Source organism: Pelmatolapia mariae, linkage group LG4, assembly GCF_036321145.2.
Source record: "Pelmatolapia mariae isolate MD_Pm_ZW linkage group LG4, Pm_UMD_F_2, whole genome shotgun sequence".
Classification (NCBI taxonomy): domain Eukaryota; kingdom Metazoa; phylum Chordata; class Actinopteri; order Cichliformes; family Cichlidae; genus Pelmatolapia; species Pelmatolapia mariae.
The window spans coordinates 21,905,128-21,923,084 of record NC_086230.1 but is presented as its reverse complement, the minus strand read 5'-3'; the positions used below and the strand labels follow the sequence as shown (position 1 = coordinate 21,923,084).

General features: G+C 41.1%; 1 protein-coding gene across 1 annotated transcript in view; it reads left to right on the top strand.

Moving 5' to 3' along the window:
• Window positions 1–16,008, top strand: part of rnf213a (ring finger protein 213a) — a 32,742-nt gene extending 16,734 nt beyond the window's left edge. The window contains exons 27-67 of the mRNA XM_063471894.1: window positions 51–206; window positions 300–3,908; window positions 3,982–4,106; window positions 4,411–4,515; window positions 4,595–4,719; window positions 4,805–4,927; window positions 5,030–5,091; window positions 5,208–5,361; window positions 5,450–5,591; window positions 5,697–5,888; window positions 6,016–6,146; window positions 6,247–6,404; window positions 6,490–6,696; window positions 6,837–7,024; window positions 7,142–7,262; window positions 7,393–7,493; window positions 8,119–8,301; window positions 8,510–8,676; window positions 8,778–8,880; window positions 8,989–9,103; window positions 9,184–9,391; window positions 9,491–9,687; window positions 9,780–9,902; window positions 9,995–10,105; window positions 10,227–10,469; window positions 10,553–10,628; window positions 10,724–10,758; window positions 10,857–10,957; window positions 11,046–11,202; window positions 11,357–11,531; window positions 11,795–11,889; window positions 12,006–12,257; window positions 12,630–12,762; window positions 13,108–13,191; window positions 13,271–13,451; window positions 13,705–13,906; window positions 14,004–14,081; window positions 14,198–14,395; window positions 14,606–14,695; window positions 14,813–14,991; window positions 15,082–16,008. Coding sequence (XP_063327964.1) covers window positions 51–206; window positions 300–3,908; window positions 3,982–4,106; window positions 4,411–4,515; window positions 4,595–4,719; window positions 4,805–4,927; window positions 5,030–5,091; window positions 5,208–5,361; window positions 5,450–5,591; window positions 5,697–5,888; window positions 6,016–6,146; window positions 6,247–6,404; window positions 6,490–6,696; window positions 6,837–7,024; window positions 7,142–7,262; window positions 7,393–7,493; window positions 8,119–8,301; window positions 8,510–8,676; window positions 8,778–8,880; window positions 8,989–9,103; window positions 9,184–9,391; window positions 9,491–9,687; window positions 9,780–9,902; window positions 9,995–10,105; window positions 10,227–10,469; window positions 10,553–10,628; window positions 10,724–10,758; window positions 10,857–10,957; window positions 11,046–11,202; window positions 11,357–11,531; window positions 11,795–11,889; window positions 12,006–12,257; window positions 12,630–12,762; window positions 13,108–13,191; window positions 13,271–13,451; window positions 13,705–13,906; window positions 14,004–14,081; window positions 14,198–14,395; window positions 14,606–14,695; window positions 14,813–14,991; window positions 15,082–15,238 — 9,342 coding nt within the window. The 3' untranslated portion in view covers window positions 15,239–16,008. The remainder of the gene's footprint in view (window positions 1–50; window positions 207–299; window positions 3,909–3,981; window positions 4,107–4,410; window positions 4,516–4,594; window positions 4,720–4,804; window positions 4,928–5,029; window positions 5,092–5,207; window positions 5,362–5,449; window positions 5,592–5,696; window positions 5,889–6,015; window positions 6,147–6,246; window positions 6,405–6,489; window positions 6,697–6,836; window positions 7,025–7,141; window positions 7,263–7,392; window positions 7,494–8,118; window positions 8,302–8,509; window positions 8,677–8,777; window positions 8,881–8,988; window positions 9,104–9,183; window positions 9,392–9,490; window positions 9,688–9,779; window positions 9,903–9,994; window positions 10,106–10,226; window positions 10,470–10,552; window positions 10,629–10,723; window positions 10,759–10,856; window positions 10,958–11,045; window positions 11,203–11,356; window positions 11,532–11,794; window positions 11,890–12,005; window positions 12,258–12,629; window positions 12,763–13,107; window positions 13,192–13,270; window positions 13,452–13,704; window positions 13,907–14,003; window positions 14,082–14,197; window positions 14,396–14,605; window positions 14,696–14,812; window positions 14,992–15,081) is intronic.
• The last annotated feature ends 1,949 nt before the right edge of the window (window positions 16,009–17,957 follow it).

Sequence of the window (17,957 nt, the reverse complement as noted above, 5' to 3'; positions counted from 1 at the left end):
TCTTTGCAGCTTACATAAAATGTGAAATGACTGTGTTTGTTTTGGAAAAGGTCCAGAAAGGCCTGCACGAGTTCCTCTTCAAACTGTTGATTTTGCGATACTTGCTGGACTCAGAGGGAAAGATGTGGAAGTGCAATAACAAGCAACTGTACCTTGTAGAGATTTTGGAGCCCACTGTGAAGTCGTGCAGAAATGTTTCACTTCAGGTACGTTTTTATGAACACAAACATTCATGATTTGTTATCTGATTTCAAGCTGTTCTTTACCTTGAGTTGTGTTTTTCTTTTCTTTTTGTATAGACTCAAAAAATCAAAAGCTCATTCATTGATGTGTTCCCAAATATTTTCTGCCGGCCACCCAAAGAGGTATTAATGCTAGAGATGAGGAAGCAAGAAGATCCCACCATTGTGAGCAATGATGACCCACTGATGGATGATGAAGAATTCAGGAGCGAGGCTTTTCAGAGACCATACCAGTATCTCACGCGGTTTCATAACCACATCAATCTAGATGTATTCACTTATAATGGTGTTGAGGGGACACATGTTGAATGTCTTCAGATGCTTCTCATGTTTTGCGGCATAATGGATCCATCCTGGGCTGAACTAAGAAATTTTGCATGGTTCCTCAACCTTCAGCTGAAAGACTGTGAGACGTCTGTTTTTTGTGATGTCACTTTCACTGGGGACACGCTAACTGGATTCAAAACCTTTGTGGTAGATTTCATGATTCTGATGGCAAAGGATTTTGCCTCTCCATCACTCAGCATTTCTGACCAGAGTCCTGGCAGGCTGAAAATCGATCTGGCTGGTGTCAGAGATGAAGACCTGGCTCCTTTTCTTATCAGGAAAAGATGGGAAACAGAACCACATCCATACATATTCTTTAATGATGACCATGTGTCCATGACCTTTATTGGTTTCCATCTTCAGCTCAATGAGCAGAACTTTGTCGATGCCATTGACCCAACCTCTAACAGGGTGATTAAAAGAAATGTTATGACAAGGGCATTGTATGAAGGCCTAAGGCTGCAAAGAGTCCCTTTCAACATTGACTTTGATCGCCTTCCAAGAGCAGAGAAAATAGAGCGAATCTGTAGTGTTCTTGGTATCCAGTGGCCTCTTGATCCAGATGAAACTTATGAGCTTACAACTGACAACATATTGAAGATGCTTGCAATCCACATGCGGTTCAGATGCGGCATCCCTGTCATTATCATGGGAGAAACGGGGTGTGGTAAAACAAGGCTCATCAAATTCCTTTGTGAACTCCGGAGGAGTGGAGTGGCCACTGAGAACATGAAACTTGTCAAGGTGCATGGAGGGACAACTTCAGAGATGATCTACACCAAAGTGAGAGAAGCAGAAGACATTGCTTCGATCAACAAACTCGACTATGGGTTCGACTCCGTTCTGTTTTTTGATGAGGCCAACACTACAGAGGCCATCAGCAGTATTAAGGAGGTCCTCTGTGATAAGACTGTAAAGGGGGAAAGTCTGACAGCCAACACTGGGTTGCAGATTATTGCTGCATGCAATCCTTACCGAAAACACACAGATGAGATGATTCAAAGGTTGGAATCTGCAGGCCTTGGGTATCGAGTTCGAGCTGAAGAGACGGATGAAAAACTTGGATCTATTCCTCTCCGCCAGTTGGTGTATAGAGTTCAAGCACTGCCACCAAGCATGATTCCCCTGGTATGGGACTTCGGGCAGTTAAATGATCACACAGAGAAAATATACATCCAGCAGATTGTACAAAGAGTTGCTGAAAAAAAAGCCATTGATGAATGTTATATCAAGTGGATCACTGATGTACTTTCATCTTCACAGAAGTACATGCGTGCGAGAAATGATGAATGCAGCTTCGTCAGCCTGAGAGATGTTGAACGTTGCATGCAAGCTTTTGTTTGGTTCCATGACAACCACGAAATGTTTTTTGCAGAGCTTAAAAAAATTGAGAATGAGAGAAATGTTGAGCAGGATGAAAGGCATCAAAAAGGGCCTGAGAACCGAGACCCTGTTCTCTGGTCTCTAGTCATGGCCATTGGAGTGTGCTATCATGCCTGTTTAGAAAATAAGGATAAATACAGGCAGAAAATCAGCAAAAGTCTTCCAACATTATACAATCCATCAAAGGTGATGCAGGAAATCTCACTCATGCAGGATTTACTTTTGAGTGGTGTGCCAATGGGGGATACAATTGCAAGAAATAGTGCCCTGAAAGAGAACGTCTTCATGATGGTTCTCTGCATTGAACTGAGAATCCCTCTCTTCCTCGTGGGCAAACCTGGAAGTTCAAAATCTCTGTCTAAAACTCTGGTGGCAGATGCAATGCAGGGACAAGCTGCTCATTCTGATCTGTACAAAAAGCTCAAACAGATCCACTTGGTGTCCTTCCAGTGTAGCCCTCACTCAACACCAGAAGGCATCATTAATACATTTAAGCAATGTGGACGCTTTCAGGAAGGAAAAAACCTGGATGAGTATATCTCAGTTGTGGTTCTTGATGAGATCGGGCTTGCAGAGGACTCTCCAAAAATGCCACTGAAAACTCTTCATCCATTGCTGGAGGAGGGATGCATTGATGATGAGCCACTACCACACAAAAAGGTTGGATTTATTGGAATCTCCAACTGGGCGCTGGACCCTGCAAAGATGAACCGAGGCATTTTTGTGTCCCGTGGGGACCCTGACCAGAGGGAACTTATTGAAAGCGCTAAAGGAATCTGCTCCTCTGATGCAGTGGTTCTGGAGAAGGTCAGGGATTTCTTCCAACCCTTTGCAAGAGCCTACTTGAAAATCTGCCGCAAACAAGGCAAAGGTTTTTTTGGCTTACGTGACTACTACAGCTTGATAAAGATGATCTTTGCAGTTGCCAAGGCTTCTCAGCGAAAGCCCACACCAGAGGAAACTGTCAAAGCAGTGCTGAGAAATTTCAGTGGCAAGGATAATGTAGATCCAGTTACTGTCTTCACCAAGAGACTGGGGATTACACCAAACCTAGAGAACATCAGTACCATTGAGTTTGTGAGAGAAAACATTGAAGCAGTTGGACAGGAAGAAGAATGTCGATACCTCCTGGTGCTAACTAAAAACTATGCAGCCCTGCAGATCCTGCAGCAATCCTTCTTTTCAGAAAGTGGTCAACCAGAAATTATCTTTGGTTCCAGCTTCCCAAAAGACCAAGAGTATACCCAAATCTGTCGCAACATCAACAGAGTAAAGATATGCATGGAAACAGGACAAACGGTTGTGCTCTTAAACTTGCAGAACCTCTATGAAAGTCTCTATGATGCCCTCAACCAATACTATGTCTGCTTGGGAGGGCAGAAATATGTGGACCTTGGACTGGGAACCCATCGTGTAAAATGCAGGGTTCACAAAGACTTCCGCCTAATCGTCATTGAGGAAAAAGAAGTGGTCTACAAACAGTTCCCAATACCTCTCATTAACAGGCTGGAGAAGCACTACCTGGACATCCAGACTGTTCTGAAAGCCGAGCAGAAGAGGATGGTGGAGGAACTGGAGAAATGGGTCCAGCTTTTTGTAACTCTCAGCAGCCAACATGCAGCGGCAGCTCAGACATACAAGTACAAACCCCCAGACGTATTCATTGGCTACCACTCAGACACATGTGCTTCTGTAGTTCTCCAAGTAATAGAGAACCAGAAGGACAGTTTAGAAATCTCAGATTCTGACAGGAGAATGCTCGACGAGGCTAAACTCATACTGCTCAAATGTGCTACACCAGACTCTGTGGTGAGGTTGGACAGTACAGCCCTTCCAAAAGTGGAAAGTGAATATCTAGCCAGGATGTACTTTGAAGAGCAGAATAACAGCTGTTTGGCTGACTACATACTTGCTCACACAAGGCAGGAGGCCCATTCTTGTTCCTTCTTCACAGAGGTAACTAAAGGTGACAATTTTATATACACACAAACACAAAAACATACGGTCTAATTGTAATTTTACACTATAGGTGACAACATTCTCCAGACTTTTGACTGCTTTTGACCTCGAACCATTGGAGAGGATGTTGCACAGTGTTGAGCTTCTCTCACTCCAGCAGTTTGACACGGAGCACTCCTTCTTGAAGAAGATAAGGTTTGTTTATCTAGGGAATGTATAATTTTACTCTTTTTACATTCACACAGTAAAGTACAATAGAAACAAAGTTGTGAAACACATATACTAGTAAGAACAGTCATGGACTAGTTGTCATATCTAGTAATGTAAACATATTACTAACTAATGAGACTTATCCCTCAGTCACTGCATTTACAGATTATAGTGATTGTTTTAATCTATCGACACATTTTGAACATTTTTAGAATATGCTTAGAAGCAAATATTGCATGAGAATAACTGGATGTTACAGTGTACAAAGCATGCCCTTGTCTTCTTGTAGGAACTTCCTCACAGCTGAGAATAAAAGCAGCAGCAACAGGGTCCTCATCATCCAGAGTGATTTTGATGAAGCCAGTCTCAGCGCCAACCTCATTGCATCTGCAAAGTAGGTCCAACACTTCCTTTTCGTGGGCTTTTAGCTACCGTGTGGTTTGGCCATATTAACGTTTGTCGTTCATTTCCAGGTATTCGTCGATTAATGAAATCAATAAGATAACCCAGGAGAACACAGGTAGAAAGGTGTTTGTGTACTTCATCACCAGACTGCCAAGAATGGAAGGAGGGACTTCTTACATTGGCTTTCATGGCGGTGAGGCTTATACAACATGGGCTATATTTTTTATTTATGTCGTGTAAAGAGTGGACAATAAGCTGAGACATGTTAATATTCACAGGCCCCTGGAGATCAGTTCATATTGATGACCTCAGACGCTCTAAAGACATTGTTTCCGACATCAAAACTTTGCAAAATATGACAATCAGTCAAATGTTTGAAACAAAGGCACCTCAGCCTGAAGGTTAGTTAATGATAAATCATTTATATAAAATTATGTTGTTGTCTCCATATATATTCATCACTTTACAGTATTGTGTATTAAATTACAAAATTTTTGTTAAAGCCATGGAGACTGATGACATGTACACTGAGAGTGAACAGGAGGAAACTGTGCAGGAGGAAAATGTAAGTCTATAAATCTCTGCATGGTCATCATATTGTTTTCTTACATGAATGACATGTTATTTTATTGGGGATTAATCTTAACACTAGATTTTAATTAGTGTGTTCTTCTTCTGCAGACCTGGGAAAGTGTTGTGGACACTACAGCACTGCTGAGGAGCTGTGTGCAGAGTGCAGTAGCCATGCTGAGGGACCAGGTGGAAAGTGGCCTCCGCAGTACTCTGAGAGTAGAGATCCTTCTGGCACTCCTGAGTGATAATGATGAAATAACAGGTAGTAACAAAACTTTTTTCAGTACTTGTTGTTGCTTTTTTGGTTTTTTGCTTTTGCTAATGCTAATTATTCTATCTGAATTTGTCAGGTGAATTTCTACAAGTGGTGAAGCGGCATCTTCACTCATTGTTGGTGACTCATGATGGCAACACTTTCTCATCCATCAAGAGCAACTGGGTCCTCAAGGAGGCCTCAAACATCGATGCCTTGCAAGAAGGAGGCACCTTTAGGTGAGTGGTTCGGTCTTGTGTAATATGCAGTTTAATATACAGTATTTATTTTCTTATATTTATTTGAAAACCAATGTAAACTCCTTTATTCTCCATTCATGACAGGCACACCTTATGGAAGCGTGTTCAGGCTGTGGTCGTCCCCCTCTTGGCGCATCTAGTTTCACTCATAGACCGTGACCAAAACATGGACCTCCTGCTTGATACCCGCTGTGATGAATCTGTTAAGAAGCTGTGGTTAGATATCTTTGGCAATGAAAAGCTGCTGGAAATCTCACACCTAACACTAGACCATGCGTAAGTGTTGTTAATAATGTAATTATTGTGCATGTAATAATGTGTAATAATTGTTTTGTTTAAAAAAGGTGCATTCTTGTACCTAAAGATTTCTGATGTTCACTTTGCTTTTTTAAACTGCTTACAGTTCTGAGACGAGAACGATCCTTGTACAGCACTACATTGCCCAAGATAAGAACATGAGCTGCAGCATGCCATTCAGCTGGAGGATTAAGGACTACCTGGAAGAGCTCTGGGTTCATGCACTTCAACATGAAGGTAGTAGTTTGTTTTAGCCACTTTATAATTTATATAGTGATGTTGTGTTTTTGGTTTATTAGTTTGTTTTGTTTTTACATTAAATTCATATGTCTTCCAGGGCAAACTCAGAAAGAGTTTGTTAAGTTCTTTTGGAAGACCCCGCTCGGCCGCTACATAGCAAAAGCAGACCCAGAGATGCAGGTTGAGTTTTTCCAGCGCTACCTTCAGGATTTCATCTCCATGACAATGAATGTCACTTCTCAGGAAGATCTCCAGGTTTTTTGTTTTGTTTTGTTTTTATTTGATGGTGGTGAGATTGTGTGTGACAGTATAGACTAATGCATGTTATTTATTTTTCTAGCTCCTGTGTGGTGCTTTGAATTCTTGTGTCAACGAACTGCGGTTGCAGCTCAGTGACACTGAAGCAGTGACATCTCTTCCGTGGGTCCATGCTGCATATCATGAGTTCAAAAACCGGCTCCAGAACCTCTGCAGAGTGATGTGCATTGTACCTCAGTTGACCCAAAACCTCCTGATGAATCCTAATGCCAGAAACGGAATTGAACTGGTAATCCTTATTTACATAGTGTTTTTATTTTCTGTTTCTTTGAAGGATTTTGAATTTCTCATCAACAGTCTTCTATTTTTTTAAATTTTGTTTTGGGTTTTGTAATTATTTCTTTTTGGTTTTGTTCTCCTGTCTCCAAGGTACTCGATGTGTATGCTGGGTTTGCGTGTGTGGAGTACCTGGAGCCCATAGACTTGAACACAGATGCCCAAAGACAAGCCTGGCTCAGGCAGGTGAAAAAAATCCAGGTTGCTATTGAGTTAATCTGCTCAGAGGACAGCGTGAGACGTTATGGAGAGAGAAGCAAGATAATCGCCAAGAGAGTCCAGTAAGTAAAGCTTAAAGAAAAAATGTCTAAATATCCAAATGATCACAAGTCTGAGGTTTTTAGTTTGTCTTTAGGTAACCACAAACAAATAAAGGTTATTTGTTTTATGTCTTTTAGAGCTGGATGGAATCGGATATTTTCTCTGTCTCTGTTTGTGGAGCACATGTTGCTGGGAATAGAGGAGCTGGAGAAGAAACTGTCTCCTTTAGTTTTGGAGAACACCGGGCGGCTTGGCCAGGTGCGTCTGGGTTCTTTGTATTAACAAACATTTTCACAGTACAGATAATTACCATAAAGCGTTCTTCACGATAACCACAATCTTTTCTTCACCCATAATAAACATGTATCGTCTCTGCTCTCCATTCAAGATACTGGAAAAAAACTCAGACCTCAAAACTCAGGAGACGTTCGAGGCAGTAATTCGTTTGCTCAAAATCTGCAAAGATGGAGCCATCGAACGCATCTTCAGGTAAACATTGATCTTTATACATGTTGCATGTTAACAGAATCTCTCATCCTGTACTTTAGCGCTTCTGGGCACATTTAGCATTGTATTTGGTTGCTTTAAGAAGGTTGTAGAAGGTACGAATGAACTGAAATGAAACTTAAATAGCCAAAAATAAGCATTTTTTTTCTTGCTGGGAGCTAAGATACTATTTTTAACAATTTATTGTTATATTGACCTATTTTAGCATCTAGGGCAGGGGTCCCCAATCCCAGTCCATGAGGGCCGGTGTCCCTGCAGGTTTTAGATGTGTCCTTGATCCATCACAGCTGATTTAAATGGATAAATTACCTTCTCAACATGTCTTGAAGTTCTCCAGAGGCCTGGTAATGAACTAATCATGTGATTCAGGTGTATTGACCCAGGGTGAGATTTAAAACCTGCAGGGACACCGGCCCTCGTGGACTAGGATTGGGGACCCCTGATCTAGGGGCTTAGAATATAGAAGGAAGCACTGCAGGAGGAGGGCTGTCTCATTTCAGTTTCATATCATAGCTTTAAATAGTAATATTTCACTACTGAACATCAGAATTTATAATTGTTTATAAATGTTATAATTGTTTTGGTTTTTTTGGGGTTTTTTTCCCAGGTTTGGTCTTACACTGTGCCCAGTGTGTATGGGAGACCCCCAGGACCCGCTCTGCCTGCCATGTGAACACATCTACTGTGTAGCCTGTATCAAAACGTGGTTGGTGCCCGGACAGATGTACTGTCCTTTCTGCATGCAGCCAGTTAACGATGACTTCCCCTTGGTTCCCTCAGATGATATAAGGTTGGTAACTATATGTGAATAAGGCCAACCTCTCATGTGTAATGAACAAAGATATCATTCAATTCTTCCCACACAATACAAAATTTTTTGGTCTGCCTTTTGCTGCTGTTTAGTTGTGTTGCGTTTAAGTACCTTGTTTTTGATTAGATGTGTTTTGTGATGTGCTTTAAGACATCTGTGTGACTTTTGTAAATCTTCTTTCATGTAGGATTCCCATCAAACAACACACCCAGTTCAGGAACAAGTGCAATGCTTTCTTCATAGACCTGGTGTCAACTGTGTGTTTCAAGGACAACTCTCCACCCTGCTCAGCTGTCATTCTTCATTTGCTGTCATTTCTCATGGTGGAGACCAGCGCTGTCCCAATTCTGAGAGGTACTCTATTACTTTCTTTCCACCATTTATGTGAAACACATCCATGTGCGACTGTACAACTATATGTTTTGTTAGTTCTAAATAGATTTATGTATTTTTAGGCAAAAAGCAGATTTTGACAAAGGCGCTTTCTCCGTTTGACGACTCTGTGGATAAAAATCCGGTGGTGCGGTCAGTAGTGCTCAAACTTCTTCTGAAGTACAGGTGAGGTCCTTTTTTCTTTCCTCCCTTTTTTTTGGTTATTGCATGAGGTCTTATTATGTCTGCACAGTGCAGTTTCTAATTTGTGTTGAACCTTGACTGTTTTTGAAGCTTTGATGATGTTAAAAAGTACCTGCAGCAGCATCTGACAGCAGTTGAGCAGAGCAACATCTTGGAGGAGATGGATAAAACTGAGCTCTACACCTTGTACATTAACTGCTTGGAGGTAAGCGTTAACACACAAGCTGCATGTGGATTTGATTTTGGATTTTATTAAAATGCCTTTTTAAATGTTTATTTTTCTAGGATTCCATGTTTGAAAGGATGCAGTTTAGGTCCACTGCAGACCAGCAGGCATGTCTGCAGGATGAAAGTGCCTTCTTGACGGATTTCTTGCAGTCTCGTGATCAGCTTTCTGAAACGGCCACTGTAGAGTACCTGCAGCAGGTGGCCAGAGTGCGTATGGACCTGGATATGGCAGTGAGCATGTTTGTGGAAAAACTGAGAGCTCCAGGTGCTTATTTTTAACAAGTTACACACTCTTATTGTTTGTCATACTCCTGCCATGTGTCAGGAATGTTCTCCTTTTTACAAAAACATTATTCTTTACCAGGATCCCGAGAAGTTGGCCAAAATGGAAGCACAGCTTTCCTGACCAGTGTGATGGACTTGTGTAGGCGGAGTAGAAATGACTGGTATCGGGTCTATTTGATCCGTAAGATGTGCAGTCAGTTTGGAGTAGAGTTTGTCAAGAAGCTCCTCAAATCGGATCAAATGAGTTGGATCTTTCCTAAGGAAGTTCAGCAAAAGGTTCGCTTAGCAACCGTTTGATTTTCAGCTTATAAAGAAGATAAACTCAAAGTTTTATTCTAAATAATTCATTTTCATTTCACGCTACCCAGGATGAAGAAGTCACACCAATAGATCAGTATCTCGTGTGTGGGGAAGATTACAAGACCATCAGAAATGCTGTTGCAAAAGTAGTTATGGAAGCCAAACTGGATGGACTGGATGAGGCTTGCGAGGTAATGTTGCATCGCTTTCTTGGTGGAAATTCAGAATCAGGATTCTGAATTTGTGTGCATAATGATGTGGGTCTTTTGCTTTGTCTTTATAGCGGTGCAAATGCCCACCACAGTGGAAAACAGTTTATCTTCTCCTGGCACTGTATCGAGAAGTCACCACTCTCTACAGAGAAACCAATGCAAGCTTCCATCCCAAGCCTGAAGTAGGTTTTCTAATTCAGTTAGGCTAAATAAAATAACATCATCTTATCTTATTTTAAGTTATAGTTTTCAGTTTGTCTTCATTCAGTATTTAATTATTTGTGTGTATATTTTTACCAATAGCAAGTGGAGGCCCTGATGAATTACATCGAGAAATCAAAATTCCTTACCAGCCCGCAGGTGAAGGCCTTTGCCCTGTCGCTGGTAACCAACCAGATTGGGCCCTTGGCTCTTCGCTGCGGGGTCTCTGGTGCGCAGTGTGTGTCGGTGGACTTGGCTGTTCACTTAGCTGCTGTCTTGCTCTGTGGAAACCAGGGGATCTTGGCTCCACTGAAGCAGCTAGCTATGACACCTGCAAACATGCAGGTATGTATAATAGCTGTTGTATGTGATCAAAACCTGGGTATATTTTTCAAAAATAAATATAATGGATGGATCTGTTGGTACAGGCGGCTTTCTTGCCCACCATGCCGGAGGACATGTTAGCAGTGGCTCAACAAGCTATGGGTCAATTACAGTGGTATCGTAAGTATTATTAAAAAGACAAAAAACCTCTAATGTGATGATATGAGGTGACACGCTAAACACCTTTGTTGTATTGTTTTATACTTTTAACACAGACTGTCCAAATGGTCACCCCTGCACCATTGGTGAGGTATGTTAGCTTCAGTTGGATTCATAATCCATTTTTAAAAAGTCTATTTTTGCTGGTATCCATTTCATATTTATTTGAAACTCTTTCTATTCCTCTAGTGTGGCCAGCCCATGCAAACAAGTCATTGTGTAGATTGTGGTGCAGTGATTGGAGGGAATAACCACGCACCTGTGCCAGGATTTCACATTGTGCAAGTCCAGTAAGTGGCCTACAGAATTCAAGTGGAAAGAGGAAAGTAGCAAAATAAACATATTCATCAGTATTTATTGTTCATTGTCTGCTGACAGGGGTGACCGCACTCAAACAGGCCACGTCCTCGGCGACCCTGGACGTAGAGACAATCCAGACATGCTGGACACCAAGAGCATTTCTCCCGTTCCCTTCACCATCATTCGCATGCTCACTCACATGGCCATGCTGCTTGGTTCCTGCAGCCACCCACAGGTAACACAAACAGAACGGAGTTTTCGAAAGTGCTGTTTTTCAGCAACAACAAATTATCCAAGTGATCTCCATCAAGATAATGTTATAAGCCTGTTTATAATCCATTGTTTGTAGTAAGAAAGGTGGAGAGTCATCCGCTTTTTTTTCCTTCTAGTCTATTTCTGCCATTATCAAACCTCCAGTCCGAGACGCAGGAGAGTTTCTACTCGCTCATCTGAGAAAGGACATGAAACACCTCATCAGAAGTCTGGGTAAGGGGACAGACGACACAATCAGCACTGTTCACCTGGTCATCAACAGCCTCCTGGAGACACACCAGCAGCAAAGATGTAAGTAAAAACTACACTAATACTGCAGCTCTCTACAAATATAACATACCAGTGAAGTCCTGTGTGAATAATTATGGAAGAACAATCCGATTGGACTTTGAATAGTTGTCCAGTATAGAAGAGAGAAAGTGTGCCGTCTAGAGGCCACAAATTTAAGCTTTTAAGTCAATACATGGATTTCTGGCTTAAAGATATCTATAGATTTGTAAAGACTGAGAATAGTCATAGTAAAAGGTTTTTAATAGGCTTGACTCTCCTTTCAGGGCCTGTTCAGTATGACAATCTTCTCTCAACCAAAGAAGCACGAAACGGCTGGGAAATTGAAATGAGCGCTGCCATTATCACACCACATCTGAAGGTACTCAAAGTTTTACTCTTTTTTTTTTTTTTTTCTCTTCTCAGAACAGTACAAATTGCCTCATATGTTTATGCAAGGTCTATGCATAACATAACATGTCACCTGCTCTTCCACAGCACTTGGATAGACAGCTAAAGGAAGTGAACACATTTATCCGGGCTGACTCTCGTATCTCTGCCAGTCCAATCATGAAGCTCATATTTGGAGATCCTCAGCTCTTCTTGGCTTCACTTCCTCCAAAATCTCTGATCCATGTTTCTGCCGTGTGGAGCTGCAGGGAGAAAGTGTCTCTGTTGAGCCTCACCCACATCGTGGAGCAAAATGATGGCAAAGACACCTTGCCGGTCCTCTGGAGATTCCTCCATAGGGTGAGAAAATGACAACATAAAATGCATTCTAATGTTGAAGAAAGGAAAAAAAAATCTGTCAGTGATCCTCATCGACTGCATTGGGTTTAATCTGTTTCGGAGCTTTTAATCCATATCCGTCAGTATAGCTTCTGTACTTTTTGTAACTGCGTTATTTGTTTTTGTTTCCATGGATCCTGTATTTATTTTCTTTCTTTCTTTTTTTTGCCAAAAAAAGGTTATATTGAAAAAATGTATATAACATATACAAATAAGCAGCTCTTACAAGACAAAGTTCAACCACAGTTTCCCAAAGAGTACGTAACAGGAATTTATCTGAAGACAATACTACTATCATTATTATTATTAATATTACTGATTATTTATTTTTAGGAAGCAGAAATCCGACTGGTGAAGCACCTTCCTGAAATCCTGGCACTCCAGAGGGATCTAGTGAAGAAGTTTCTGAACATCACTGAGCTAACGGAAGGCAGCATCGCTGAATTTCTCCGCAATCAGAAAGCAGGTATTGACTTAACTGTCTACATCAGTGCTTCTCAGCCTTTTTAACTACGTGACTCATGCACAAGAGATACAAAGTTCCATGCAACTCCTAATTACCTCTGTTCTCGGAAATGTCATTGTTAAATAGCTGGCAGAATGTGATTTAAGAACCTGCCTGCCAAGGAGTGAGTTGTTTTAACCTGGACGGAGACAATGATTGATTATTCATAAAGAGGAAAATCTCTTCCACACGTGAACGCCGCTGATGTTGATGTTCTAATTTTCTGTACCGTGTGAACTGCGGGTCTCCTGCGCGGCTGACATCTTTACACTAGGGATTAATTATTTGATTTCTTTTTGTATGCAGTTTCACTCGAAACCTGGTACGAAAAACACATCAGAATCTTCCTGGCAACCTGGAATCAGCTCAGAGTATCGCTGGCAACCAATGGTAAGCAACCAGCAGGACTGTTACACCAGCGCTGACCTGTCCAACGTCTCGTTCTAACGTCATTTTAAAATGTTTTCAGGTGAGATTAAGATCCCGGCTGAGTTCTGCCAGAATGACCTGGACCTCAACAGTGACTTCAGGGTGCTGTTGCCACGGCGACACGGCCCAGGCCTGTGCTCTACAGCTCTTGTCAGCTACCTAATAGCGCTGCACAATGACATTATATACTGTGTGGACAAGCACACTGGAGAGGAGACCAGGTGGGGGCGCTCATGCCACATTTTTCTCACTTGCGTATGCTTTGGCTTTCAGAAGACTGTGTCTGAACTTGTTCTACACTTCATGCGGCATGTTTGCAAAAATTATAAGATATATATATGGATTAAAATAACATTATGATATCTCAAGTATAGCTGGAAAGAGCTGAAGACTGAAAAGAGTGTCAGAGTAGTAGAATCCCAAAATATAGAGACACTGTCTCCTGGGTAATCTTTCTATTTATTCCTCTCTCAGCTACAAAGTAAGCCCTGCAGATCTGACTGACCTGCATGTGATTCGTTATGAGCTGGAGAGGGATGTGATGCCGCTGGTTCTGTCCAACACCCAGTACAGCATCGAGCGGGGCCAGGAGACCCTTCACGAGTATGACTTGCCTAAGATCGAGCAGCAGATCATCTCACGCTTCCTGCTGGGCAAGCCTCTCATCACTCTCAATGTGAGCCAATGAGAATCAGGAGCAAAGCAGCTTTGTTGACAACTCAAAGCACAGTTTGTTAAAGCACAGTTTCCCCCTCTTTGTCCTTCATCCACAGGGCCTTCCTACACTAGTGAATAGACACGATCGCAACTACGAGATTATCCTCAAGGACATAAAAGAAAAAGTCAAACAAGTAAGTTGTGATAGGTAGTAACATGCTGGGATTTATCATTTATTTATCAGAGATTACAAATTGTGTATACTGTACATGCTTCTGATGATAACAGCCATTATGATGTATGCCAACAGGAGCCTCTTCAGACTCTCACTCTCTTTGCTGTGGCTGGAGAGCTCCACTCCTACAGTGAGGTGTGTGACGCTTTGTCAATGCTGGAAGTGGCCCTTGGTTTCCTTGCAATGACTGGGGGAGAGCCTCATATGCAGCTGTCCTCCTACCTGGACGAGGTGCTGCAGATGGGAAACCAGATGGCTCAGCACATCCTCAAGGTTGGCCTATCTGAGACGCCGGCTATTTTATACTGTTGCTCTTTCTTTCTGACTACTATGTGGATACTGTTTATACAGAACAGAAATGTGCCAAGTGTGCTTTAAGAAACTTAATTTTGTTGCTAGTTAGGAGCATTGAGTTTAAGATCTGGTAAGATCTTAATTACTTTATGTTCTCTATGCCTCACGTTCACATTGTTTTGCCCACAGGCCTTTGGCATGTGTTGCCTAAAACACTGTGTGGCACTGTGGCAGCTGCTGGCCTCACTTAAATCAGAAAACATGCTGCGCCTCAAGAGGGTAAGCATCACAGACACAGAGGTGTATTATTCTATGCATAGATGTGATCTAGTACAGATGTTTCAATAGTTATTATTGTCAATATGCCTATACATGTGTTTTTTATGTGTTCATCAGGATCCGTTTGTAGGAGTTTCAGAGAAGTACAAACAGGCCCTGGGTGAGGACGAGCACAGGCTGCTCATTGGTTTCTTCTCTAAAAACAGCGCTGACACTTTCCTCCTGGAGATGCACGAGTTCCTGGTGCTGTTCCTCAAAAAGCCAAATGCAACTGATACCTTCAGGCCTGACTGGGGGTAAAAATTCACATTTATTCATTGTGTTGTCATTTGCATTACTCTAGCAGTGGCAGATTTGATTCAAATTGCTTGTTTCATCTTTTAAAGCTTGAAAGACACACTGGTGTCTTACATGGAGCGCAAAGACATGGACATTCCCGCCGATGTGGAAGAGCTCTTCCCAGAAGAGATCCTCCTGTCCCATTATGTCGAAGCATGGAAGTTTATCGTAGCCTTCAAGCAGGAGCGCGGACAGAGACAATGAGAACAAGATTTAAGCTTTATTCCTTTTTTTCATTCTGTATGCGATGTTATGAAAATCCCTCAGATCAAGTTTACATCTTGAAATGACAGTATTCATTTGTCATGTAATTACACGTATACAGAGAAGACGTGCCTTTGACAGAGCACTAGCTTCATAGAATAAGACACATTTTACAGCTTTCTATATGATAATGTGAACTTTTTTTCCCCTTAATGATCTCTTCTTGGATTGTATCACTTTGTATTTTCTTTGATGTTTTCTCTGCAGCTGCAGTTGAAGTCTGCTTACCTGCACTTTACATTTAATGTGAATTTAAAAAAAAAAAAGTTAATTTACTCAGGTGAAAAAAGTGGATTAAATTGCAGAAGGTAAAATCAGACTTATCTAAATCACTTTTTCAGGAACAAGCTGACATTTTTACAGAAGTCACATTTTGTCATTTAATTTTCTGGGCTTCTTTTGTAACCTTTGCTTCGTATACAGAACATCTACTTGCCTTTCTTTCACTTTAAGCTTGTCATCATGCTGTCCACTTTTTCCATTCATTTTCTTTGAGTTGTTATTACTAATTAGTATATTTACTGAGTTCAATTCACTTTTTCTATTGTTTCCATTCTCCACTTAGTAATTTTTGTATGTGGGATCTGTAATATAAACAGCTTCCAGCAAACCTTTAATGATGCCTACGTTTGATTTTTATGTTTCTTTTGTTTACACTAAGGTTGTAGGCCAAAAACATACACGTGTCAAATATAACCTCCTTTTCAACACACTGTCTCAGTTCTTACTGACTCTAGCTTCCTAACTCGTATTGTTATTTGTTATACAGTACTGTGCAGAAGTTTTGAGCCACCCTTCAACTCTTTCTGTTTTGCTTGAAAATGAGAAATGGATACAATTTCATGAAATATGTGCAAAAATACATGGAAATACAGCATATAAGAAAAAAAAAGCAGATTTTGTACAAGCTTGAATGTCAATATTTGGTATGACCACTTTTATTCTTCAGCACAGCCTGAACTCTCGTAGGTAAGCTTTCTTGTAATTTCTTTAATTAGTCTTCAGGAATAGTTTTTCAGGCTTTTTGAAGTATATTCAAAGCTCATTTTTGGATGTTATTTGCCTTTTGTTCTCTATCACTTGCCGCTTCAATAATGTTGAGGACCTGGTTCTGGAGAGGCCAATCCATGACTAATTGTGTTCCACTGTGTGCTTTTCAATGCTTTTACTGCAGAGGCTTAAACAAATAAACAAAAAAAAAGTTTGTCTAAAAATGTTCAGATACAAGAACTGGGCTGAAAGTGACGGGAGGGCAACTGATCTCCAAAGAAAAACTTCTGTTGTCTCCTAATTTCTTAGTGTCCTCTGCTCATAGGCAGTTCTGATTAACTATGCCAGTTTGTATTGTGGTTCCTTATACCTTGTAATTCCCATTATTACTGAGTGTAAATAATAGATTTTCAACAGTACTGCCAGTGAAGTTCACATGTTAATTACTCCCTATTTACACTTTACGTCACTGCTTAAAACCAACATGATGATGTAGTGTTCAGGAAATGTCTGCCTACCAAGGGTTTTATGACTTTTTGACCCTCTGTTGGTGGGGAGCTCAATGTGTTTCTGATCAGCCTGATGGCAATGATAAGGACAAGACAGCCGCAAGAATGCCGCTGACAAGCTCCTTGATTCAATTTCCCCTATGTCAAAGTAGTGTTTAGCATAACAATGACAAATGGAAGCATTTGCCTGTTAAAGTAAACCATGTCAGCGACCACCCTCTGGAAGTCGTCAGTCAGTAAATGATATCTGCAGTACTCGTTACCAGAGTTTTTACCATTTTCGCTCTAAAAGCACATTTTTTTCTATTTAGTTCCACAATGATGCATCTATTGAGCTACAAAATCTAATCAACAAATAGACTTAATAAAACAGATGAGGCTATAATCGCAGCCGTGCATTTCATTTCATGTTGACAGCCAGAGCTTTTCAGCGCTATCTAGGCACATTCAGTGCTGCTCATTAGCAAACTCATAATGTGGAAGTAGTGTACACGGGGTCAATAAACGCACCCACAAATGGGTCACAGGCAGGATTTGTGCAAACGCACTGTAGAACAAGCTTCACTGAGCAAGTTCAATCTGTTCCACTTCCACTTCTGTAGGCTTCAAGTCCACCATGCCAGTGATACAAAGGGAGGGACACAAAGCGGCCAAATTATTTCCCCTGCTCCCTGTTTGGTTTTTTTTGTCCTTGTTTCTTGATGAGGAGGAATTGGGGGCAAAATTACTGCGCATAATGGTTCACATCTAATGACATTCATGGTTGATGGACATTTGGGATTGGGACATGAGCATTTTTTTATGTGGAGGATATTGTGATCAACAAAGCTGGATAATTATGTGCAGAAATTACCTGTTTTGATTTGCAAATGCAGAATGTTGGAGAGCTCGAGAGCAGTTTTGTAGGGCAGCGCATTTACAGACCTTTTAGTGTTAATATAATACAGAAGTGTTCGGCAGGCTTTCTAAGAAGAATGGCTTCGTCCGAGCCAAACATAAATTGCAGCATATCCTCTCCCTAAACTGCCAGGCCGATGGAGACCTTTTGTAAATCAGTGAGTAGTTATGCTGGATCATCAATGAGTTTGTTGCTTATGTCATAGTTGTCCAATTTTAAAGCAGAATACCATTAAAAAATAGACTATAAGTGAGTATAGTTA